Here is a 25,308-nt window from a genome sequence, read left to right on the forward strand (position 1 = left end):
TAGAAATTTATTAAAGTACTTGATAAACCACAGATCCATGATTGATGGTCAGATTTCTAAATTTGTGGTCCAGGGTCAAGTTCAGCCAGCATGTATCTTTTGTCGAGCTGGTGTGGTGTTTTTTAAACACTGAAATAGAAAGATGGTGCTCTGATGCCCTCCCAGGTACCTTAGAGCTGGTAGCTTTACACTGTGGTTACTGCTCACACCTGAAGATGCAGCGTGTGTGCCACCGTGACAGTGTGCTATAGGTAGGTGGCTGCAGTACTTTACATGGAGGCTGTGATCTGATATTACCACAAATCTTTATAAGCCTGATGTGCTACCAAGGAGCAGAAGCCACCATTGGAAACCTCATTAGTATTTGGAATTTTACTCTATGTCCCAAGAATCTCACAGTACCAGAATGGGGGTCCCCATTGCTATCTGTAGTAACCAGTCTCCAGCTGTTCTCAAGAACACTAAGGAAAGGGGGCCGTGGGCTGTGAAAACTTGGCGTATTCTGTTCATCTCCAAGATTCACCACTCAGCATCATCAGAAAGGATGGCAGGAGTCTTTCGACTATTTAATCCAAGATTTTCCAAATTTAGTTGTCATGGAAACTATGAAAAATACACCATGTATTCACTTTCCCTCAAGGAATAGTTTGTAAAGCACTGGCTTAAAGAAAAGGACTATCTCATCTTCTGGGGGTGGTTCAGACTTTAGAATTTGCTGAAAAGAAAAGGAACGAGTATTGAGATTGTCTGTTAATTAGCAAGGTAGAAAAAACTAACCTTTAATAGAAAGTTAGAAGACAAACCAGTTACTTTAAATTCTAAAATTAAGCAGAGAGCGGTGGTACACGCCTATAATCCTAGCTACTTGAAAGTCTGAGCCAGGAGGACCGAAAGTTTAAAGCTGACCACACACACACACACACACACACACACACACACGCAAATTAAAACCTAGCATTATTCTGCCAGATATAAGTGCTGTTCAGTCCTATAGGAAATACATTGTAGAGCACATTCTCAGTGCCCCTTCCCGGCCCGTCTCATCCTCACCACAGTGCTGAGAGGTAGGCAGGGCCTGGATGTTCATCTCCATTTTACCAGGAAATATGCTACACCTGAGAAAATTAAACCAGCATCCTCACCATGGCACCGTCAGCACCTGGTGGCACCCTGATGTAAAACCAGGTCCTCTGGTGTCTCATCTTCTGCAGCACTACCCTTTGTCAGTGGCCCCATTAAGAAATGCTATTTTTCAATGAGAGAAAATTGCATTTGAGAAGGGAGATCATTTTTAGCACATGACTGTTAAAGTGGCTTGTGACTGATGGTCAGATTTCCAGATTTCTAAACACTAAATGAAATCAGCAAGTAAACCAAAAGCAGATTTAGCAAAATATTGAGACTTTTCAGATAGTTTGTTCTGTCATCCAAGAGAATGCTGAAAGTTCTATGTAAAGAAAATTTTTTTTTTTTTTTGGTACCAGGGATCGAACACGGGACCTTGTGCTTGCAAGGCAGGCAGCGGAACCACTGAGCTAAATCCCCGGCCCAATGTAAAGAAATTTTTTATTTTATGGGTTAATGGTTTAAATGTATGTTATTTGATTACTCTTCCTTTTTTTGCAGTAGGTTTTGTTTTGTTCTGTTCTGTTTTGTTTTGTTTGAGTCAGTGTTTCTATGTAGTTCAGGTTGGCCTTGAACTCATTATGTAGCCAGTGCTGGTCTCAAACTCATAGTGATCCTCCTGCCTCATCTTCCTCAGTCCTAGGATTACAGGCTGTACCACCACACCCTGCTCTACTAAGGTGTTACTCACATGCCATATAGTTTACCCATTTAAAGTGTAGAATTCAGGGGCCAGGGATTTAGCTCAGTGGTTTGGCCGCCTGCTGTGCAAGCCCAAAGACCCGAGTTCAATCCCCTTCAATCCCCGGTACCAAAAAAACCAAAAACAAAACAAAATGCCTCAAACACACTGAAGTGTAGAGTTCAATGGTTTTTAATATAGTTAGTTATGCAACCATCACTGCCAATTCCAAAATTTCATGACCCCCAGAATAAGTCCTGTACCTTTAGCATCACCCCATTTTCACCAACTTCCCTGCCATAGGCAAGCACAGACTGCTTTCTGTGGATTGGCCTAGTCTGGGTACTTGTTATGTATGCGATCGTATAATATGTAGACTTAGTGGTCCTTGTGAACGGTGTCTTCCATTTACCATGATGTTTTCAAAGATTCATCCAGGTTGTACGCATATCAGTACTTTTTATTGCTGAATAATATTCCACGTATGGATTTAATACATTCTCTTTATTCCTTGGCTGATAGACAGTTGGGTTATTTCCACTTTGGGGCTATAATAAATCATTCTGTGAATGTTTATGTATAGGTTTTGGGGGGGGGGGGTACCGGAGATCAAACACAGGACCTTGCACCTGAGAGGCAGGCGGTGGAACCACTGAGCTAAATCCCTGGCCCATGTACAGGTTTTGTGTGAACTTTGTTTGCTGTTACCTTGGGTCCACATCTAGTGGTGGATTTGCTGCCCCACATGGCAACTCCTTGTTTTAACCTCCTGAGGAACTCCTAGACTGTTTTCCTAAGTGACTGTACCACTTTATTTCCCTCCAGCAGTGTATCTCAACTCTGGGTTCTCCAAATCCTCATCAACTCTGCTTTTGTTTTTCTCATCATCCTGGTGGAGGAGAGGGGGGATCTCATTGGGTTTTGTGCATCTCCCTGGTGGCTAACGATGCAGAGCCTCTTTTTTCATGTGCTCATTGGCCATTTATACATCTTCTTTGGAGAACTGTCTATTCAGAGACTTTGCCCATTTTTTAATTGAGTTCTTTGTGTTTTTCTTATGGAGTTCCAAGATTTCTTCATCCATTCTAGGTACAATTCCCATATCAGACATGAGGTTTGCAAATGCTTTCTTCTATTCTGTGTATTAGTGTATTAGTGGGCTATGTATTAGTCAGCTTCCCTTGCTGTGACAAATCACCCAAGATAAACAACATAAGGGAGGCACCTGGTCTCACAGGTTTCTGTCCACAGTCAGCTGGCTCCATTGCAGTCTCAGGCCTGCGGTGAGACAATATCGTGCTGGAGGAGGGAGGGTGAGAGAGCCCCACAGAGTTGGAGGGACAAGATAGATCCTTCAGAGGACACCCCCGCTGACTTCCATCCTCCAACCAGGTCCCCTCCCAGCAGCCCCTGCAGCTAATGAACTGACAAGTGGATGGATCTGCTGGATGACCTTAGAGACCCTGTGACCCATCACCTCCCAAACCCCCATGAGGTGGTGCCAAGCCTTCTGCACATTCTGGATCCCACCCCTGAGAGCTGTCCTCAGTTTCTTGGTGGTATCCTTTGAAGTACAAAAGGCTCTAATCTTGGTAAAGTCCATCTTATCTTCTGTTGTTTGTGTTGGATGTGAATGAGCCCAGGGCCTATCCCAAGGTCATGAGAATGCTACCTATGGCTACCTATGCCTTCTCGAAGAGTTCTGTAGCTCCACTCTCGTTGGCTTCCATTGCTTGGAATGTCCTCTATCTCCGATAATGTCCACTTCTGTAGTTTATTTATAGCTCCATCAAGATATTACTGTATTATGTCTGATTATGTCATCTGCCAATCTAATGGTAGGACAAGGACTTCATTTCTTTTTCTTTTTTTTTTTTTTTTGGTACTGGGGATCAAACTTAGGACCTTGTGCTTGCGAGGCAGGTGCAGTGCCACTGAGCTAAATCCCTGGCCCAGGACTTCATTTCTAAAATATAGAAAAGTTAACAGTGATTGGTAGAGGGTGACCATGAAGATGAATGAATGAGGGGCTGGATGAGTGAACGGTCCTCTTTGCTGGTATGCTAGAAATTTATTAAAGCCTTTATCCATCTTTTTTTCTCTACTGCATATTCTCTAGGGCCATATACTATACTATGAAGTGTACTTTTCTGATTAACATAGATGATGATATAATGGCGTAAAGTTTGACCTGAAATTTATTACCTCTAAAAGTGTCGTTGATGTGCAGGTGTGAAAAAGCTTGATTCTCTTAAGTAGTGCAGACATTGGTTGTCTGAGCTGTCACCCTTTTAAAAATAACTGTTTCCTTCTGATCATGGCACAAATATATGCGTATTATAAAGAATTTTAAAATGTGTGAAAAATGCAAATAACACACATTGGTGCAACTCGTTACGCCCTCCCCAAATGTGAACATCAGCCTTGGGATATCCTTCCTGATTTTAAGAGTACCTTTTAAAGTTACTTTATCCAAAATTGGGATCATAGTAAAGAAGAAGAAAACAATCAGTAAAGGTGATGACAGGGAAAGCACCTCAAAGAGGAAGAATATAGACGGTGATGTGGTGCTCAGTATTTAACATGGAGAAGTGCAGTACACTTTGTGGCTCTCATATCCCACGGGATGTCACCTTCACGATGTCACTGTGGCGCTCATGAGGAAACGAGGGAAGTGACATGCAGGTGCAGAGCATTTTGATAGGAAAATCACATTCCCTCACTGCAGAAATCTCCATTCCTTTTATCCTTTCCTTACTTATTCATCCATGATAACAACACCTATAATTTTTCTTAATTCTCTAGACTGTTTAATATTTGCCACATTAAATAGTAAACAGATAACTACATTTTCCTACTGAGTAAGCATATGCTGAGAAAAGCTCATTTTCCCTGGAATTATTTTGTATAGAAAAACTTGGAAGCAGAAATTAGAGTGAAAAACATAGCCTTTTTCAGGTCTGTCAGTCCAGTACTGAAGCTGTCCCTCCACCTTCTTCAGTGGCAATTAAGGCTAAATTGCCCACATTCTTTTCAGTTTGATAGCTGGGTGACTGCTGACCGGTGCCCTGTAGTCCCGCGCGTGCGCCTGTGTGTGTGTGTGAGACATACCTTTACCACGCTGCTAAAATGGGCTTTTAATTATTGCTTGTCATTTCCCTAGCTGTCGTATGAATGAATCGGCCTCCAGGGCACTCGTGCCACATTTACCATTCTCTGGGGTCCTCCTCACATTTCCCTGTGTGTGACTCAGCTGGGATCTAGTGGAAGAGAAGATTCTGACCTCATGGCTTGAGGATAGGACAGGGCCAAAATCCTGCCTCTGGGACCAGCTCCCACTGTGCCAGCGCTGCTGGCCCTCAGGCCATACTACATAGCAAGGCTTTCAGTAATAGTTTGGAAACAGAAATCACAAAATCTGTTAAAGTCACTGCTTGTTCTGGTAACTTTATGATACATGCCTAGTTTATTAGTAATTATATTTTTCCACTGAGAATATATGTTGAACGATGATGACTTGTACTTGTTAGCTTTTCAATAATTTCTATGTCAGGCTTGTTATTTACAGTGGTAGTATCTATAAAGAATGGTAGTATACCATTGATGTGATAATCAATAGGTACTGGCTTCGTTTTATGTCCCAAGAGCTGTGCTTGACAAAGGTGGACAAAATGTTCTCAACAAAACCACGAAGTAGACATTGTTATTGTTATCCTCCTTCACAAGCGAGGAGGCCGAGTGGCCAGTGTAGAGACTGGCCAGCGGGTAAAGAGCCAGGGTGTAAGCTCAGGAGGTCCCGTTCTAGAGCTTGTACCTTCTTCTCCTCACGAGTCGGATGGCAGTTCAGAAGCTACAGACTCACATAACGTGTGTGAGTTTCCCAGTTCTTTCACCGTTCACATGAGATATATTTGAATTTTCCAGTTTCTGTTCCAAAGAGCCTTTGCAGGTAATTTTCTTCCTTCTTTGGTTTTTCACTCTTGAGGCTTTTCCACAGTTCCTGATGATTTGTAGTTTGTTACCAGATTCCTTTAGTTTTCTATTTTGCCTGTGCATGTGTGGAGAAAACAATTTTAGCTTTTGTATTCCTTGAAAATTTATGAAGCATGAGAAGTAGACAGTTCTCTGGTCTGAAAGAAAGATAAAAGTGTTCTCAGTAATCTAGAAACTGTGTTGTCTGCCAAGGATTAGCTCAGGAAAACAGTGATTTTAGAGATTGTCACAGAAGACTCATTGATTCTTTTATGTTCTTAAATTTTTGAAGTTTTTTTTTTTAAATTGTAGCCCTGTGATCAGTGTAGACGTGGGCCTTCCGCTTGGCGCGTCCTCCTGCCCACTGTGTGAGCATAGGGAAGCCAGCTCCTCACCCGTTGCACGGCAGCACTGTGGGCAGCACGGAGCCCCTCGCTTGGCAACCGAGTACACACCTGTGAGAAAACCTAGTTCCCTCACTTGCTGCTTACTCTGCTAGTCAATAAAACTGGAACAAGTCAGAGCTGGCTTGTTACTCATCTCAAAGCCATATGAGGCCCTCTGCTGTCATCCTCTCTCCTGCTTTTACAGTCCATCCGTATCATGGAACTGACTCTACAGAAGTATGGAAGCTATGAGAAGTTTGAGCAGGCCACAGGTGGCAGCCTGCTGTCAAGGCCACGCATCTGGAGCCACGTGCGGAAGTACATGACGAAGGAGGGCTGCCTGGGAGAGGTGGGCTTCCGGCACTGCTCCGAGTGCTTAAGCTCCCCTTGCCTTGAATTGTGGTGTTCAGTTTCTCTCTGCTTTTCTCATTTTCTTACAGCCATTCAAGTATAGCCTTAGGGTTATACGAATTCCTGTCTGAATCTTGCTAATGAAACATGTTGCTCAGTGGCCTCTCCTGTTAGCAGTCCCATATTAGTGGTCAGTCTCAGGGACTTGGTACTGGCCACCAACAGGACTCTTCCCCTGCGCCTTCCTCTGCCTGCTGTAGCCAGGGACTGCTTAAGAGACCCTAGGGGTTCAGTTTTAGGTTCTCCAAGTCTCCTCAGCACAGCTGTCTTCCTTCTTGTCAAGCCAGTGAAGGTTCTTGAGTCCTTGAAAGTTAAAGGTGGCTGGCTGCACATTCTACCACCCTGGTTTCTGAGAGAGTCAAGGCAGCCATAGACAAAAGCCAGAGTTCATCCCTGGGCTCATTGCTTTCTGTGACATCGTTTCCCTGCCTTTACTTTGTTTAATACACATGTACTTTCCTCTTGCCCCTTAGATTGTGGTGCATCTCACTGAGGACCTGCTGTCCCGAGCCTCGATGACGGTTGTCAACGGGTGTCCTACTCTGACCATCAATGTGGCCACTGCTCGTGAGCACTGGCTGGAGGGGATGTTACGGCATGAGATAGGTGGGCAGCCCACCCCAGCCACTTGGATGGCAGGAGTTAGCCCCAGGGCGGTGCTCTTAGCAGTGTTTAGCAGGAAGCATGCAGTTGTTAAGCAGTACTGGGACTAAAGATAATGTACTTATTTCAGATTCGGATTTGTTAGGGCACCATCTAGCTGTAGCTGTACTGAGCTTGGAAAGGCATTTGACTCCTCTGAATTTCAGCTCCCCCACCTTAAACTGAGGGGGTTGAAATAAGTGTCTCTAAGATTCTTTTCAAATATCAAGGCTGATTCTCCTCACTAACAATATGGTTATAAAAGTTTGAGCTCCTCTAATGAGCCATGAAGGGACTATACTCCTTCAGCTTTTCAAAGGCTTTAGATCAGGTCATTTTCTACTTTGTTTTGATTTGTAGGCAAACATCAATGTAGAATTGTTGATGGAATCTTTTCTGTGTCAGTTTTCTGTTACTATAACAAATAACTGGAATAGTTAGCTTAAAATAAGAAAAGGTTTATTTTGGCTCACAATTTGGGAGGTTTCAGTCCAGGAGGAGTTAGCCTTGCTGCTTCTGGGCCTGTGGCAGGGCAGCACATTATAAAAGGAATAAACTCAAGGCCAAAAAAGCCAAAGAGAGTGGAAGAGGGAGGGGCTAGAGTCCCGTTATCTCGTTGGAGGGCACAGCCAAGTGGACCCAGTAACCTAGAGATGTCCCCTAGGCCTCACCTCCCAGGGTATTGAGCTGGGGACCAGCTTCTGCTTGGGGTGTGGAGCAGTTTTCTTCACCCATGTCCCTCCTCCTCTCTGCAGGCACACATTACTTCCGAGGTATCAACAACCTGCAGCAGCCGTGGAACAGTTGGATGGGCCGCAGAAAACATGAGCTGAAGCCCAACAACCCCACAGAGGAGGGCCTGGCGAGCATCCACAGTGTCCTGTTCAGGAAGGACCCTTTCCTATGGAGGGCCGCCCTCCTCTACTACACCGTGTACCAGGCCAGCCACATGTCGTTCTGTGAACTCTTCAGAGACATTGGCAAGTTTGTCAAGGACCCCAATACCCGATGGGATTACTGTGTACGAGCCAAGAGGGGCTGGACCAACACCTCCCAGCCAGGTGAGCATCCCTGACCGAGGGCTCCTGAGTCACTGGCTGGTTAGCGTGGGATGCAGGTCAGAGTCTAATTATGAAATCTGAGGACTCATTTGTCTGTGACAAAGTAAACCTTTGTTTTCCAAACCACTCTTTCTCAGCATTGTTTTTGTGCAGCTCTTTTTGAAAACTAATAGACTAATAGAAATATACCTATCCTTCATCTAGATTCACCAGTTGTTAACTTTTGCCATTTTTACTTTCTCTCCAGCTTTTAAAAAACAGCTTCATTGACATGTAATTCACATGCCATGCGGTTCACCCATTTAAAATGTAAAGTACGGTGATTTTTAAAATATGACAGAGTTGTACAAACATCGCCACTAATTTCAGGATATTCCTACCATGCCATTAGCAGTCACTCTTCATTTCTTCCCCTCTCCTCAGCTGTGAGCAACCACTTTGAGTGGTTTTCACTTTTAATTTCTGTAGATGTACCTGTTTAGGTAATAGAAAGTTTAAAAATTTTTGTCAGTAGCCTAAAGATGTTAGAAGCCCACAGGATTTTTTTATGTTTGTTTGTTTTTTTTCACAAGATACACAAAAGAAGTCTATGGCAATTGCCTTAGTTACTTCGCTCATCACTGAGACACAGTACCCAACACCCACAGCTCTAAGGAGGAAAGGTTTACTATGGCTCCCAGTTGGAAGAGGTTTCAGTCCATAGTTGGCTGGTTCCAAGGTGGGGCAACATGGCAGACAGGTGCGGCAGAGGAGAAACAGTCCATGAGGTGACATGTAGGAAGCAGAGTGGAGCTCAAGAGAAGAGGAGGGATGTACATAACTTCCAGGCCACCCACAATTACCCAGTTCTTCCCACCAGGCTTCATTTCCTAATGTCACACCCAGCTATAAACCAATCAGTGGACTAATCCAGTATCACATGGTCTGGTCACCTCCCAGAAGCCCCACCTAATAGCTCATGAGGTTTTGGGAGGGCATCTAGATAGAAGCCACAACACCCCCAGTGACCCACCTCCTCCAACCCAGCTTCACCTCTTGGTATCACATTCGGGTATATACTCATCAGTGGCCTAATCCACTGGGGGACATCTAGATACAAACCATAATTCCAGTATGAGAATGTTTTGGAAAAAAAGAGTAAAAATTAGGAAATGTTTGTTTAAAAGTCATTTTGACTTTGAGATTAATTCAGTATATCAAAAAATTCCATCTAAAAGTATTTTTAAACTACCTATTCAGAGCATAAAAACACTCAGGCCATGATGGCTATGTCACCAGTGTGGCCCATGTTAACTTAAGTTATAGTTTGTGTCTAGACGGCCCCCCAGAGCCTCTTGTGGTCTTGGGTGGGGCTTTTTCAGAGGTGGCCGGATCTAGAGTGTGTGATGCTGGGATTAATTCATGCTGCAATGCCAGGCTCAATGGCACTAGGATTAAGGATGTGAGTGCTACCCGACCTAAGTTGCCTGGATAAGATACAAGGGATACAAAGAGCTGTGATCCTCCTTTGCTTGTTTTTGCTACCTTATACCTGCAATGAAGTGTTTCTCTTCTGTGATGCCCCTCTGCCATGCTGTTGTGGCAAAGCAGAACAGCTTGGTGCTGTAGCCAAGTGTTACAGCTCTAGGTCTGGGCTATTGCAATTTGAAGACTTGAGAATCTGATGGTCACTGGAAGAGGTGGAGAAAAACCTTTATTATGCTGACAGGCGCAAAGGAGTTCATACTCAAAGTCTGAGCCCTATACCAGAAATGAGAACCTTCTTGTATAGGGATCTACAGGGTAGGTGAGCATGCTCACTGAGGCAGGGGTGCAGAGTTACAGAACATTCCTGAAACACATCCTGTGTGAGCATGCTTACTGAAGCAGAGGGGTGAGTTACAGAACATTCTTGCAAGGGGGCAGAGCCTAACAACTTTCTTGTAAGGGGGCGGAGCTTAACATTCTTATAAGGGGGTGGAGCTTAATAGAACATTCCTGAAAGGTCACACAGTTCAGTCACAAAACATTTTGATACACTGGGCAATAATACAGCAGCACAAATTTACATTTCTGGAATAAAACATTCTGTGGAAAAAATACAAGGAGGCAAGGCAAGGGCGTGTGTTATTATATGGTATTACTTGTAATGTGCCACTCTGCCTTGGAGCCTGCCAACTGTGGACTGAACCTCTATGAACTATAAGCCAAATAAAATTTTCCTCCTTTAACTTTGAGTGTCAGATATTTTGTCTCAGCAATGAGAGAAGTAAGACAGAAGTTGGTACCAGAGAAGTGCAGTCATTGCTGTGACTATACCTGCCAATATGGTTCAGGAGACTTTGGGACTGGTTTGTGAGAAGAGTTTGGAAAGGTTCAGAGATGCCGGCTGAAAAAGTAGAGCTGGAACGCCTCAGGCAGTACTTGATGGAAGATTCTAATCAGAGCTCAGAAGACCGGAAGGCTAATAGAAATCCTGCTGGTAAAGACCAGGCTCGGGAGGTTTCTGCTGGGAAAATGGACTACATTGGCTGTTGGACTCCAGACGGTGCATATTATGCCTTGGCAGAAAGTTTGACTACGTTTTGCTCATGTCCAGAGACTTTGCCTGAGACTAAGATTAAGAGCAGCAGGCTAATTAATCTTGGAGAAGAAATTTCAAGGCAGTGTAATGTTGAGGTGGTAGCATAGATACTGTTGGAGGCTTTTAGCCAAATTTATGTTGAGAATCAAGAGCAAAGAGCCCAGCAGAATGATTCAAAACATTGTGAGTTTGGCTAGAAAGGAAGCTCCAATAAAGTTTTGGCCTGCAAGAATGAAACAGAGGAGAAATTGGTCGCTGAGGAGACTAACAAGAAAAAGCCAAGTATTTCAGAAGATAACAGACAAGATGGCCTGAGGGCATCACAAGAAGCAGCAGGACTCCAGGCTTTGCAGCTTCAAAATGCAGAAGTGAAAGACTTTACTCTGAGAAGAGAGTCTCAGAGCACCATGTTGCAGAATGGTGGTGCCCTAGGGAAGTTTTTCCTCGGGATTTGGTTCATAGGCCCTGGACCCCTAACCCAAGAAAGAAGGAAGCCTGGCTACTGCTCTAGCTGGCAGCAGACCTTGTATCACCCATGTGGCGCTGGTTTTAGGCGCATGCAGAATGCAAGAGTTGGAGGGTCAGGAAGGCTTCCACCCAGATTTCAGAAGAAGGCCTGGGAGGCCAGGCAGTGTGCCCTGAGAGGGTAGTGTGTGAAGCTGTGAGTGTGAAGCCCAAGGTGCAGTGGAAACCCCAGAAGGCTGGAGAAGCCAGGAACATGGATCATCTGAGGAAAGCTGCAAGGAGGAAGCAGAACTGGCTCCAGAGAAGCCACGGGAGCTACAACCACCAGAAGCGCCATAGGGGCAGAACCCTTTAGAGTTTACAACTTACCTCAGATTGCCAGGAATGCTAGAAGTGGAACTGTGGGATTTTATTTTTGCCCTGCTGGATTTTGGTTTTGCTTTGTTCCCTTCCTTGCTGTCCTATTTGTACCTTTTGGAATGGAAATGTCTATCTTGTGCCATTGTCTGTTGGAAGTGTTTAACTTTCCATTTGTACAGAGGTGCACAGCTCAGAGTTTGCCTTAAATCTCAGAGGAGACTTTGAACTGGACTTTTCAGCAGTGCTGAAACTGTTAGGACTTTGGCACCTCTTAGAGACGGACTAAGTGCCTTTTGCATACAGGGATGTGTCTTTGCGGGGAGGTAGGGCAGAATGTTACCGTTTGTGTCTAGATGTCCCCGCAAAGCCTCGGGTGGTCATAGGTGGGGATTTTTCAGAGGTGGCTGGATCTAGAGTGTGTGACACTGGCATTGATTCGTGGTGCAGTGCTAGGATCAAGGGCACTAGGATTGAGGGTGTGAGTGCTACCCTTCCGAAGTATCCTGGATAAGATACAAGGGATAGAAAGAGCAGTGGTCATCCCTTGGTTGCTTTTGCTGTCTCCTGCCCACCATGAACATTTTCTCCTCTGCGATGCCCCTCTGCCATGTGCCACTCTGCCTTGGAGCCCGCCAGTTGTGGACTGAACCTCTATGAACTATAAGCCAAATAAACTTTTCCTCCTTTAACTTTGGGTGTCAGGTATTTTGTCTCAGCAACGAGAAAAGTAACTAAGACATTATACCAGGAACGCAGTTGTATGGCAGGGTGGCTGTCTGAATGCTGAGATCAGGCAAGACAGGAATCAGAAGGGAGGTCATCTGTCCCCTGGTTTCATGTGTGCACAGCTGCCTCCAAAGTGGGTTCCTGATAAAGTGTCTGTCATTTTCCTTCTCCTTTGTAGATCTCTTTATCTTTTTTTTTTTTTTTCAGTACTGAGGCCTGAATCCAGAGCCTTCACACTGAGTTATATCCCCATCCTTTTTTGAGACAGATTCTCACTAAGGCACTAAATCACCCAGGTAGGGCTTGAGCTTGCAGTCCTCCTGCCTGAGCTTCCCAGGGTGCTGGGATTATAGGTGTGTACCTCCATGCCTAGCTCTAGTCTGAGTTTTAGTGCACAGAGCTTGCCTGCTGCCCTTGATACCCCCTGAAGGCATGTGATTTTTAGACTAGTCTTTTTGCTTCACACACATTTTTTTAGCTTTCTGTTATGGAAAATTTCAAATGTATGTAAAACAAGAACAATTAATGTGCTGAGCCCTCACTAGTACATTACCTGATCTTAGTAATCATCACCATTACCAACTGGTTCATCTGTTCTTCTGTGTTCCTATTTCCCTATAGTATTGTAAGAACAGTTTTAGCCTCATGACCATGAATACTTCAGTGTATATCTCTTGCTGATTGGACCAGAATTTTTCATAATCCCCATGGTAGCTTATCATGGTAGCTTACCTAACAAAATTAATGATACTTTCCTCCATGTATGACTGTATGGTACGACTTTAGTCCATTTAGTAAATGCAGACCAAAAAATTTTAAAAGCTGAAGTTATATCAGGATGAAAAAAAGGTTTTCATCATTTTTTTTGAATAGGCTCAGATCTCTTGAGCTATTCCTATTTTTCATGCATTCATATTTTTTTCTATTCCTAACCCTATATATTCTTTAAAAGTTAGTTCTAATTCTTACTTTCATACAGAAGAATAGTATCAAAATAACCTAGATTGTTCCTAAACCATAGCCTCTTTTTTGAGGGCAGAGGTCTGTTATTATTTAACAATAACAGCAAAAACCTAAAAATCCAAAAAAGGAGAACTTTCTAAAATCTTCTGTCTGTACAGGACCTTTGTTGAGACCTTAACTGCTCCCAAACTTCCCCACGCTCCCCACCCAGTGCCTTCGAGCAGCCTGGGAGTTACAGTGAGATTGAGCAGCAGGGGTGGTATAATCGTGAGTCAGGCATTTTAAACTGCCAGCCTTTCTTTATAATTATGGGGAGATGTTAAGAAGAAGGAGTATGGGGAACGGAAACTACTAGTCTGTATATTGTTCTGGTTTTCCAGAGTCTTCACTTTTTTTGTTTATTACAAATAAACATTGGCAAGTTAGATTTTTTTCCCTTGCAGTATTGAGGATGGAACCCAGGGGCCTGTGCGTGCTAGACAAGTGCTGTACCCCCAGCCCCACATTAGAATTTTTATACTACAGGTCTTATCCTACAGTGAGGGGCATTGGATTAGCATCTGATTTCTTAGTAAGTTTTTAGACATCAGAAAGTAAACACTTGTGCTTCTTCCAGGGTGTTTCAGTAAAGACCAAGTCTACTTGGATGGCATCCTTCAAATCCTCCGGTACCGGGAGTCCATAGACTTTCACCTCCTGACGGCCCTGGGGAAGGTGAGGAAGCCCAAGGTGTGGTCTCCACACTGCCGTTCAGCGTTCAGCATCGCCAGGCCTCAAGCTCGACTGACTGCGACTGCACTGCGTGCTGAGACTCATGTTCACACCCTTTACTTTAGGGTTGGAATGAGATTCCTTTATGTGACAACAGAAGGGGAAAATATGGTTCTGTCATAACATTTCTTTGTGAATAACAGAAAGGGGTAGGAAATTTGGGAAGATGCATAGTTTTATATTTATATCTACTTTTTCTAAGAAGCGTCTCTTTCTAAAAGCATTTTAAAATAACCTAACACTATAAATATCTCCAAGAATAGGGATATTCTCAGACATGACCATACAGTTTTTAAAAGAAATTTACCATTGGTTCAGTCTAACATTTAAAGTATAATCCACTTCAGATTTCTCAAATTGTCTCCAAAATATCCTTTGTAGCACTGTTTGTGATTCCAGATCCAGACAAAATGTATGCATTGCCTTTGGTTATAATCTTTCATTTCTTTTAATGTGTAACAGTTCCCCCTGCCCATACTTTTTATTTTTCATGACATTTTTTTCTTTTTTTTTTAATTGGAAATTTGCTCCTTTACATAATCTCTCTTGGTTTTTCATGACATTTTTAAGAGTTCTGGACAGTTTCCTTCAAAATTCCAGCAGTCTGGATTATCATATTGTTTCCTTATGGTGTGATTCGGGTTAAACCTTTTTCCCAGACGATGCTGTGTCACATAGAAAGTCACACAGCATTTTGCACTATTGTTGGTGATGCTCTGTTGGATCCTTGGGCAAATTGGTGGCCCCAGATCTCCAGGCCTACCCCCCTTGTATTGGTGAGTCGTCCATGGGTGAGTCCTACAAATGCCGTTCCCTAGCAGTCGGTGTTAATCCACAGATGATCTCTGCCCAGTCAGTTACTGCAGTCCTGGTAACAAAGTAGGGATCTCCTGGTTTCGTTGTGTGTTTTTTTCACTCCCCTCTTTTTTGCAGTACTATTATGGGCTTACTCTTTTCCCTTTAACTCTTTCATGGCGGTGCCTATTTTTTTTTTTAAAGTCCCCATTTTTCCTGGCAAAGTAAAATGTTCTGGGCTCATGTTGATACTTCTTGTCCGAATCTGAGATGATCCACTTCCTCAATGAAGCCTTGGAGACCTTCGGCAGGTGGTGGTGTCTGGGAAGCAGGAGAGGAGCCAAGCAGGCGCTGTTGCAGTGAGCGTGTCAGTGGGCGGGCAGCACATGCGTTAGGTAGCAGCGAGAGCAGCAACACAGGTCACCAGAACACGTGCAGTAGTGATGAAAGGGCGGGCAGTATTGTGGGAGTGGCTGGAATGCAGCACAGAGACAGGAAGTGAGCAGTGCTGTTGGCAGAACAGCATTAATAAACTCGCTCGGCACAGGGCTGCCACAGACCTTCAATTTGTAAAAAGGCCGTGGTCTGGGAAGCACAGTAGGCCAAGGTGTGCCTGTTCCCATCCCTTCTCATAAACTCAGGGTGGGCTAGGGCTACTAAGCCAGCCACACTAGTGTGCACAAACCTGTTTTCATTACATTTAGGGGTGTAAATAGTAACTACATAATTAATAATAATAATAATAATAAAACACTTAAAAATGAATAAGATACAGATATGCCACATTTCCCCAGAAACAAGACTGAATCTTACAGTAATTTTTGCTCCAAAAGACACAGGACAGCTTATTTTCAGCGGATGTCTTATTTTTCATAAACAATCTATATTCATTTATTCATGTATAGAAATCTGCATTTATTCAAATACAGTCATGTCTTCTTCTGGAACATCATCCTAACTCTCCAGACCCCGAATTCTGGCCTGGATTTCTTGTGACTCTATTTCCTGAAGAACCAGCAACAGAGCTCTCCTAAATGAGAGCTTCCTGTTCGTGTGGCCTGCTCAGAGTGCACAGGCAACACAGTTGTCAGTGATTTTATCCTGTGAGTTCTTCACCCAAGTCACAACCTCCTGCAGGGTGGCTTTGCAGCGTCTCCGTTAAATCGAGTGTTAATTGAAGACTTAGGAGGTAGGAGCAGCAATGAAAACGATGACAGTTAAGATTGACGGTCCACACAAAAGCGATGAAAAATTGCTGGCACCAAAACTCAGAAAACATTTCTTATTTCACACGAGTGCATTAAGTGAATCTGTTGCAACACATGATATATTGAATTACGAAGATTCATATTAGACAGTTCGTTACCAAGTGTGCGTGTTACTGGTGCATTGTCTGTACTCTGGTCAATTGGTCATAAGTCTGGAGTTTGTCTACACAGGTGTTTACTTCTCATACAAAGGCATCCTCTTCGGTGTTAACAAATATTTATAGTTTATATTTTTTATTTTAAGTATTAATGTCAATATTTATTTACATTAAATTATATATTAATATTATTTTATAAGCCTCAGTACACCCAACGTGTGTTGCAACAGATGTCCTAAATGCATCTGGCTAATGAGCTTAACTGGAACTTATTTTCAGGAAAATAGGGTATGAACATGATTTCTTTTCAGAAAACCTTCCCACCGAACCTGGCAGAATGTTGATCAGGAGACGGTAGTATTTGAAATCAACCATGTTATAGTCTGGTTTTTCTCCAGATCATATAAATCTCCTTTTACTGAAATCAGCCATGTTTTGGAATTTAAAGATGAAAAAGATAATTTATAGAACTGAAAAGCTTTACTACTAAACCTGAAAGAAATACCTGTGAAAAATTGACTTTTTACATAGGAGAATGAAATGTGAAATTTTAAAAAAATGCTTAGAAAAACTCAAAATTAAGAATATAATACAAATCACAAATCACAAATCTTTGTTTCTCAAGTGAAATAGAAATAGGAATCTAATATAAAATGGTGCTAATTTAACAATTATTCCATTATCTTTATTCTTTATTTGATTTAGAAGGAGTTTTATTTGGATTTGAAGTCTCACAGCACACATAAAGTTAGTTGCATACTATTTAGACAAATTGATTTAGGCCCAAGATAGTGTTAAATAGTGAACTTGCAGTAGTCTTTTCATATGGTCCTAGCAGAAGGAGACAAATGTGTTTTTATTTAACATAATAAAGAAAAAAGAAAGCCACTGATTTTTGGTATTTTGCAGTTATTAAAGTAATTTGAGGCCAATCATGCTGGTGCACATTTATAATCCCAGCACGAGGGCGGCTGAGGCAAGAGGATTGCCATGAATTTAAGGCCAACCTGGCCTACGTAGTAAGTTCAAGGCCAGCCTGAACTACATGGTGAGATCCTGTCTCAAAAAAACCCAGAAAAACAATAATTTCAAAGTGATCCATATGCTCCCTTTTAAGACCCAGGGCAGAAATCCATCTTAAATGTAAATTCTAGTTGCTTTTTAAATTGTGCCCTTTTCCAGGTGTCTTATGAAGACGTGGATCGCCTGAAAGGCCTGGCGGTCACTGAGAATATGCGGGTCCCGCACTTCCTGCAGGACCATGAGCGGTACAGGGAGCACCTGGAGAAGATCATGGAGGTGAACAAGCTCACGGACAGGGAGCTGCGGGCCCTCATCTAGGACCGGCACAGACCAGCTGGCCCGAGGGAGTCCCAGCTAGGTGCAGCAGCGCCAGTGGATCCACAAGAAGAGAGAGGGACTTTTGACTTGACTTTTCTGAAGCATGGTCCTCAGTGTTCAGCTGAATTTTTAGGTTAAATGCACACGGACTGTTTCCCTAAAATGTTTCTGTGGGCTACAGAGCGAGGTTGTCCTGTTTGCATCTCAGTCTTGGCAGAGTTGACTGAAATTGCGCCTGCTAAGTGTTTCTGAAGACTCCTGGTTGCATCAAGCGGTAAACTTCTGCCCCAGCACTGAGGCAACTCTATGATGGAGCCTGCCCTGCCCTGCCCTGCCCTGCCCTGCCCTGCACACTGCAAGTGGGATTGTGCACTCTCCTTTGAACACTCAGTCTTGGGACGCTCCAGAAAGCCAGCTACAGCTCAGATTTCTTATTTCTCTTATAAGTTAAAGTTAAGTAATGTTAAAGGAAGGGGAAAAGCTATTTGAAAAGTTGTCCTTAAGTCCTTTATTTTATACAGTATTATTTCACCTTCTCAGCTTCTAGAAACTCAATTAGAAAATTGTGTGTGCTCCACCACCCAGCTACATCCCCAGCCTCTTTTTGCCTGGTTTTCTCTTAACTAAACCCTTTTCACTTCCTGAAACCTATTATGCCCCTCTAAAACTTAAAAACTTTAAAAGTTTTAAGGTTCTTCCCTCTGCATTATTTTATAGAAATGATAAGAATATGTTCTGCACAAATCAAAACGGCTGGGGAAGGGGAAAGCTGCTCACTTCTTTGGGAATATGTCCCAAGGAGGGGACAGAGAGCCTGACCTAGAACCTAAGGTCAACTTGACCATGCTCAGCAATCAAATCTGCAGGCATTTCCACCTCATCGCCTGGCCTTGTGACACACACTCGGTGTCCCTTGTCCCAGTCTGTGACCTCATCCCCCAGTGCCGATGTGAAGTAAGCTCCACAGTGAGAGTTGTTTGTGTACTTCTGCTGTCAGCATCCACACCTCACTTTGCAGGTGGTTTAGTTTATACTTGGCTGTGCATACTGGGAATCAGATAGCTCTTGAACAACTTACTCTAAAGATCAGAAAGGATCCATGTTCTGAGTTGCTACTGCGATCTCTACCCAAAGCCCCCTGAGAGTGCTCTATACCTTGTTCAGGCCAAACCCTGGTGCTCACCCAGGTAGCTTCATACTGCAAAGCCTGGTCCCTTTCGTGCTAGAAGTGATCATAGGAAACCTTGTGCAGCTGGGGTGAGAGCTTTTTGAAAGGCTTGCCTCAGAGCAGGATGTTACACACCCAGGAGAGACGAGCTGGTGCCTGCCAGGTCCTCTGGAGCGCAGAAAGCACCACCTTGCACCTTCCTGACTTCGGGTCTAGCACCTCTGTTCCGGGAGGCAGCAGGGCCACGATGCCTGCCATCACCTTGAGCACCTGTCCTTGCGGCAGAGTCAGGTACTTCCAGCTCAGTGTAGTGTTTTCTGACTTTGTCTTAAAACTCTTTGAAGGTGATTGTGGAAGCCATGTCTTATAAGTATAGACAGAAATGGCAATACCGTACCTGTGTCCTGTGACTTAAGCCCAGATGCTTGTAAATCCAACATATGCAGGCAGGAACACTGCTAATCTTACTGTATAGTTTAAAGAAAAATCACAGCAGCCTTAATTTCCTACTGGGATATTTTGCAGTGGTCCTAGCCCCTAAAATTTTTTTTTTTTTCTGGTATTGGGGATCAAGCTCAGGTCCTTGAGCTTGCAAGGCAGGTGGCGAAACCACTGAGCTAAATCCCTGGCCCAAGCCCCTAAATTTTAAAGTGGGTAGATACTGTCTTTGATTTGGAAAAGGAACTGCTTTCTTGCCTTACTGTTTTGGTAGAGAGATACAAAAACATTCAGTAGACAAAAAATGACCTTGAATCACATTGATTGTCGTTAAAATGTTTTATAATTTAGCGGTGAACCAAAAGTAGCTTCAGATAGCAGAAATACTTTAAAAGTGCTTTCAGCTTTTAAATTGAGCTTGAAGCTGAAATAGAAGTCAGATCTGTTTTGTTCCCCAAAATAAAAATTTTAATGAACAGAACATTTTAGCGACAGTACCTACCTACTTGAAGACCTACTGACTTTAACTGTAATAGTGGATAATTAGGATTTCATCAGTTTTGTCCACTATAATTCTTACAGTTGGACCAAGTAAATATTTTGATAAACTGGTAAGTTTTAGCATCAGATGAATTTAAAGTAAAATTGTTTGCAAACATAAATCCATAGTTTTCATTTCTTTATATTTTCACTTTTGTAAAAGTGCTTAACATTTCTATTGTATATCTCTGGGCATTTTGTGTTGAGTTATAATAAAAACAAGTAGCACTGAGGTTCCCAAATGAAGTATGTGGACATATACTGTATGCATGTCAACTTCCGTTCTCTGAAAGCCAAATTATATTTTTATTGTGACCTTTCTTGTGTTTCATTGTGTGGTAATTACCGAGAAGGCACTAGTGGATTTTGTCTCCCGGCGGCCTTCCTGGGGGAGAAGAACTGCATCTGAGCCCCTCCCTAACTGGTTCAGCTCACAGCCCATGGGGTCTGGGGAAGGAAGAGGGGAGAGGGCCGGGAGTGACTGTCCATTCAGTAAAGCCTCACACAGGACCTGCTGAGGGGTAGGAGCTGTGCTGAGTGCCAGAGATCTCCGAGGAAGAAGAGCAGACCCAGTCGGGAAGGCAGCGGCGCGACATGAGTAAACGCGTGCTGCAGCCCGTGTGTTTGCATCCGCGCGAGAGCCACGTGCCCAGTGGTGACTCCTCACAGGTCTCACCACAGCTTTTTGCAGGGCTTGCGTTTGGAGCCTGAGCAGCTCAGCCCAGGGAGGGGCAGGCCATGAAAGCAGCCTCTGGGGTCCTCAAGCCAGGTGGGGCCAGGGTGCAGCTCAGTGGTGAGCGCTGGCCTCACATGGGCAAGGCCCTGGGTTCCATCCCCAGCACCGAAGGGCAAGAAGCCTGGGTACCAAAAGAAGCCAACATGAAGAGAGTTGGCGCTGAGGAGAGGGCCAGAGCCCCCACTCCAGCCGGGTAAGCGGTCTTTGAATTCAGAAAGCCTGTCAGCTATGGGTCTCACCTGCCTGTGTTCATGGTCACTCCCACAGCCAAAGGAAGTATTGCCTTGAAACAAGTGCCAGGAGGTGACATATCAGTTATTTGTCAGCTGGTCGTGGAGCAGAAGCCCTAAGAATAAGTGGGGTTTTACTGGACAGTAGTTCCCAGGCATTGTGGAGCTCTGTAGAAATCTCCACCCTCCATGGGGATGAAATAAGGCAAAATAACCTGCATTCATATAGACCAATGGTGGTGAACCTTTTAGAGCTTTCAGTGATAAGTAGCCGGCTGCAGCATACGTGATGTATACCAAAGTTCCTAGTAGCAAAGAGGAAATAACATAAGAGTAAACGTCTCAGATCTAAATAAACTAGATATTTGGTTCCCTGGCTGTATTAAAACACCTCTATCAGAACTGAGGGTGTAGCTCATTGCTAGAGCACTTGCCTAGCATCTGCAAGTCCCAAGGTTCACTCACTCCCCAGCACCTCAAAACACATAGAATACCCCTATCGAGTTTGGAGCACTTTCCTAATTAACTACTGTTAAATCTCAAAGAAAATTAAGTAGCTTGGATCCTATGGGGAAGCTGACTGGGATTTAGGAAGACAGTATTGTCACTGGCTTCTGGTGGAAGATCCAGTTCCATGTGACTTGTTTGGGTCTCATGTCTGTGATTAGATATTGACAGCCAGAGCTGCCGGTCTTGGAGGCCAGAGTGGCATCCTTAGTGAATTTCCGGAGGTCTCCACCAGAGGGACCCCTAGCTCTACTCTTTCCCCTCTTCTTCCCACTCTTCTGGCGATTTATCAGACCCTTGCAGCTAGATCCTAACCTGTACTTTGGATTTCAAGCGAGAAAGACTGTAGCAAGAGAAGTTTGTATAGCACTGTGAAGACCTGGAGGAGTTACTGAAGTTTCCTGCCACCTTACTCCACAAAATCCAGTTCCCCCTCTGTCTACTGTAAAACTCGCACTGCTAAGTTTGTCATAAAATTCCCAAGCTGGTAATCTCACCTGCTGGAAAGGCTGAAACGGGATCGTAATTCAAGGACACCCTGGGCAACTTGGTGCGTGGGACCCTATCTCAAACTTTTTTTTTAAATAGCAAGGGTTTGTAGGGACAGTAAGCCCGTTAGACTTGCTCTTCAGTAATGCACAGGTGTGTGCATTTGAAGCAATACACAAGACGCTGGCAGTTTGGAATTCACAGCCTGCTTTATCTTACCAACACCGTAACTTCAGACACTTCTCAGAAAAACCATTTTTCTTTTTTTTTTTTTGAGTAATAAAAATTAGCTTTAAATATGGAACAACCAGGGTCCTGTAATCCCATTCTACCCTAACACGGGGGACCAAGATGGCTGGCACAGTCTGGGAGGACCAGGGCTGGGGCTGGGGCAGGGTCATAGGCACAGCCTTACCCTAGCCCCTTCACACATACACAGACACATACCCACACCCACACATTCCCCACGGGCACACACAGGGAGGGCCAGGTTATTGCTGGGCATATGTGAATTTTTTTTTTTTAGGGGGAGGGAAACCCAATGTTTTTTTTTTGGGGGGGGTACCAGGGATCTAACTCTGGACCTTGTGCTTTTGAGGCAGGCGGTGGAACCACTGAGCTACATCCCCAGCCTTTCATGTGAATATTTTTGAGGGGATTCTAGAATGTTGGCCAGAGTTGGTCAAGGACACCCCTACTTCTCCTATGGCCTGGGCTGGAGCGTTTTTGAAAGAGGTGTCTTCAGGGCCCAGCATAAGAGACAAGGTGAGCTGGGAGCTGGAAAGCAGAGGGAGACCAAGGTGGATCACCTTGGGCAGTGAACTAATGGGTCTCACGGTCAGTCCAACCTCTGTTCACAGCTTGGCACAGGCCTACAGGATACAGAACCCCCAGATTTTTTTTTTGGTACCGGAGATCGAACTCGGGTCCTTGTGCTTGCGCAGCAGGCGGTGGAACCACTGAGCTAAGTCCCCGGCCCCTTCCTCCCAGATTTAATTCTGACATTTGCTATAAAGGGATACTACCGGGCCCTAGTCAGTGCAGCCTGAGCCTAGGACAGCAAGGGCAGGCATGAGTCTCACCCCGAGGCTGGTGGTGGCCAGTACAATGCCGGGGCTTCAGGGATCTGGCCTTGCCCCTTCTGAGTGGGGCCTGAGAAGCCTCAACTTCGGCAGTGGCCCCTCTGGTGTCTCTTAACTCTCCCAGCCAGGGCTTGCTGCCTTGGAGGCTGAGGCGGGCCGCCAGGTCTAGGGTAGGAATTAAGAACGCTCTGGTTGCTATACACATTCATACAAATACATAAATACAGAAATCCCAGAGCTCCGCAGAGGAGCTAAAGGGATGCACCTTTGTCCCAGGGATGGCCCAGGCTTTTCCAAACTCAGCCAGGCCAAGGGCTAAGGGCCAGAGGACACTGGGGACAACTCTGGCTATGTTCCCTAGGCCACGACTTGAGTGGACAATGGGGAAGACCACTGTGCAAAACTGTAAACAGCACTTGGAGGAGCTGCTACTGCCAATCGCCGGTGGGGGCCGAAGGCTGGGGACTAGAGATGGGTGGGGAGCTCTTCCTCAGTGTCGCTGCAGTCCCCACAGCAATCCTCTGGCGGCTGAAGAATCTTTGCAGTAATCCCTTCTTGGGTGGTGCAGGTGGCTGGCCCTTCCAGTCCAGGTCTGGGGGAACTGAGCCATCCAGCCCAAAGACATTCAGCTCCTGGAAGCACTCAGTCTCCACCATCTTGTTCTGCCAGGGGATGGGCACACTGCCTGTGGCAAACTTCTGGTAGAAGTTCTGGTCCTTTGGCTCTAGCTCCACGCCCTTAACAGTGGAGAACTGTTCAATGTCCAGAACATCTTTGCAATAAATGGCCCGAGGATCAGGTTTAAAGGGTAGTTCTAGCATGCCTGCTCCCAGCCGCTTGAAGTTCAGTTTTTTGAAAAGAGGGTGCTCCTTCCCCTCCTGGGCGCTGCCCCCATGACACCTCAGGTGCTCCGTCGGGTCCTTGCAGAGGAGCTGGGAACAGAGCGAGCAGGCCTGCCGGGAAAAGCACTCAGAGTATTCTTTGGGCACCTCCTTCACCAACCGTTCTACCTCCTCCCGCTTGATCTTCTTCCTCTGCTGGAAGGGTGACTGGCCTGTGATCATCTCATACAGGAGGCAGCCTAACGCCCACCAGTCAGGGCTGAATGTGTGCCTCTCGTTCTTCACCACCTCTGGAGCCACGTAGCCCACAGTGCCCACACGGCCTTGGATGGTCTGGCCCTCAGGCACATGCACAGCCAGGCCCAGGTCAGAGATGCGGATGTGGCCGTGGTCATCCAGAAGGATGTTCTCTGGCTTCAGGTCCTGTACACGATGCGCTCGCAATGCAGGTCCTCCAGCCCGCAGCAGATCTCAGCAGCATAGAAAACAGCACGTGCTTCAGGGAAGCCAGCCTGGCCCATGTGGTAGATGTGGAACTTGAGGTCACCTCCATTCATCAGCGTCAGCACTAAGCACAGTGCATCCTTGGTCTCATTGGCATAGGCTAAGCTCACTACAAACCTACTGTTCACTTTCTCCAGGATCTGCTTCTCATTAAGAGCCATGGCCTCCCCTTTCCGCTTCTTGATCCGTTTCTTCTCCAGCTTCTTGCAGGCATACATTTTTCCCATTGCCTGCACCTGGCAGGCACACACCTCCCCAAAGCCACCTTTGCCAAGGACTCGATGCTGCCTGAAGGTGTTTTTCGTCACTGGCTGCCTTGCCGGCCACTTCCACTGCAGGAAATGGTCGAAGTAGGTGCTGTCGAGGTAGTCAGCAAAAGGGGCCATGCTCAGGTACTCATGGGTCAGCCAGGACAGCTCCTGGAAGAGGTCTTTGCAGGGCCCCTGGTCCAGCCGCTGGGCACAGTTAGTCACCAGGTGCAGGGGGACCTCAGGGATGAGGTCAGGACCCGTGTGGCTCAGAAAATTCTGCATTAGCCGCCGCCCACATGCCTTCCGCTTTTCATCTGGGGTCACCTCGTACTCGACCACCCCGTCCAGGAAGGCAATGCAGCGAGTCAGCTCAGGCTTCGTGGTGCAGAACTCCCGGAACAGCAGGCGCCCAATGGGCTGCCGCTCACACAGACTGTGGTAGTCACGCTCAAGACTGAGCCGCAGCTCTTCACACTGGCTGATGTGGGGGAACTGAAGCATCTGCCGCCATTTCTTGCTCTTGCCTTTGCGATTTCCACCTCCACCTTCCCGGGCCTTGAGTAGCACCGTGTTCGCTACGATGTTCTCGAGCTCCGTGGGCTGCAGCGGCGCCCGCTAACCGGACAGCTCCGCCAGCCGGGATCACGCGAGAGCCGGGGCCGGATGCCGATCAGCACGGCTCGGGTCGGCTCGGCTTGCAGAGACTGCGCCGCGGCCTCCCGGGCGCAGTTTTTCTTTTATAGAGAAATTGAAGAGAAGAAGATCATGTGAAAAGTTACCAGATCCTCTGGCCAAAGATACTTCTCTGCTCAGCAAGTCACAATGTCCCACGCACGGAGGCCACTGTTTCCGGGTTGCGGGCAAAGCTGGGAACCCACGTACTGAACTAGAA

General features: G+C 45.3%; 3 protein-coding genes across 9 annotated transcripts in view; 1 reads left to right on the forward strand and 2 right to left on the reverse strand.

Moving 5' to 3' along the window:
• Matcap2 (microtubule associated tyrosine carboxypeptidase 2) overlaps window positions 1-20,095 on the forward strand; it is a 36,287-nt gene extending 16,192 nt beyond the window's left edge. For 2 of the 5 annotated variants that reach the window (XM_004840298.3, XM_004840302.3), the window contains exons 3-6: window positions 6,371-6,514; window positions 7,050-7,182; window positions 7,974-8,279; window positions 13,973-20,095. In XM_004840298.3, coding sequence (XP_004840355.2) covers window positions 6,371-6,514; window positions 7,050-7,182; window positions 7,974-8,279; window positions 13,973-14,250 — 861 coding nt within the window. In that variant the 3' untranslated portion in view covers window positions 14,251-20,095. The remainder of the gene's footprint in view (window positions 1-6,370; window positions 6,515-7,049; window positions 7,183-7,973; window positions 8,280-13,972) is intronic. The other 3 variants (XM_004840299.3, XM_004840301.3, XM_004840300.3) reach the window with 3 other exon arrangements.
• Eepd1 (endonuclease/exonuclease/phosphatase family domain containing 1) overlaps window positions 4,183-25,308 on the reverse strand; it is a 130,443-nt gene continuing 109,317 nt past the window's right edge. Inside the window, exons 7-8 of one of the 3 annotated variants that reach the window (XM_021254587.2) lie at window positions 8,660-8,753; window positions 4,183-5,937 (exon numbers count right to left, since the gene is read on the reverse strand). In XM_021254587.2, the coding sequence (XP_021110246.2) occupies window positions 8,674-8,753 (80 nt within the window). In that variant the 3' untranslated portion in view covers window positions 4,183-5,937; window positions 8,660-8,673. Of the gene's footprint in view, window positions 8,754-9,955; window positions 15,396-25,308 lie in introns of those variants that run through there. The other 2 variants (XM_087196418.1, XM_004840297.4) reach the window with 2 other exon arrangements.
• On the reverse strand, window positions 18,171-25,184 carry LOC101720846 (G protein-coupled receptor kinase 6-like). Its single transcript, XM_013070562.3, is given in 2 exon segments — window positions 18,171-24,086; window positions 24,089-25,184. Coding segments are annotated over 2 exon segments (1,668 nt in total). The 5' UTR covers window positions 24,918-25,184; the 3' UTR covers window positions 18,171-23,247.

The sequence above is a fragment of the Heterocephalus glaber genome, unplaced genomic scaffold, assembly GCF_053883595.1.
Source record: "Heterocephalus glaber isolate CG9 unplaced genomic scaffold, H.glaber_assembly_v1.0 deba00001610, whole genome shotgun sequence".
In the NCBI taxonomy this organism is placed as follows: domain Eukaryota; kingdom Metazoa; phylum Chordata; class Mammalia; order Rodentia; family Bathyergidae; genus Heterocephalus; species Heterocephalus glaber.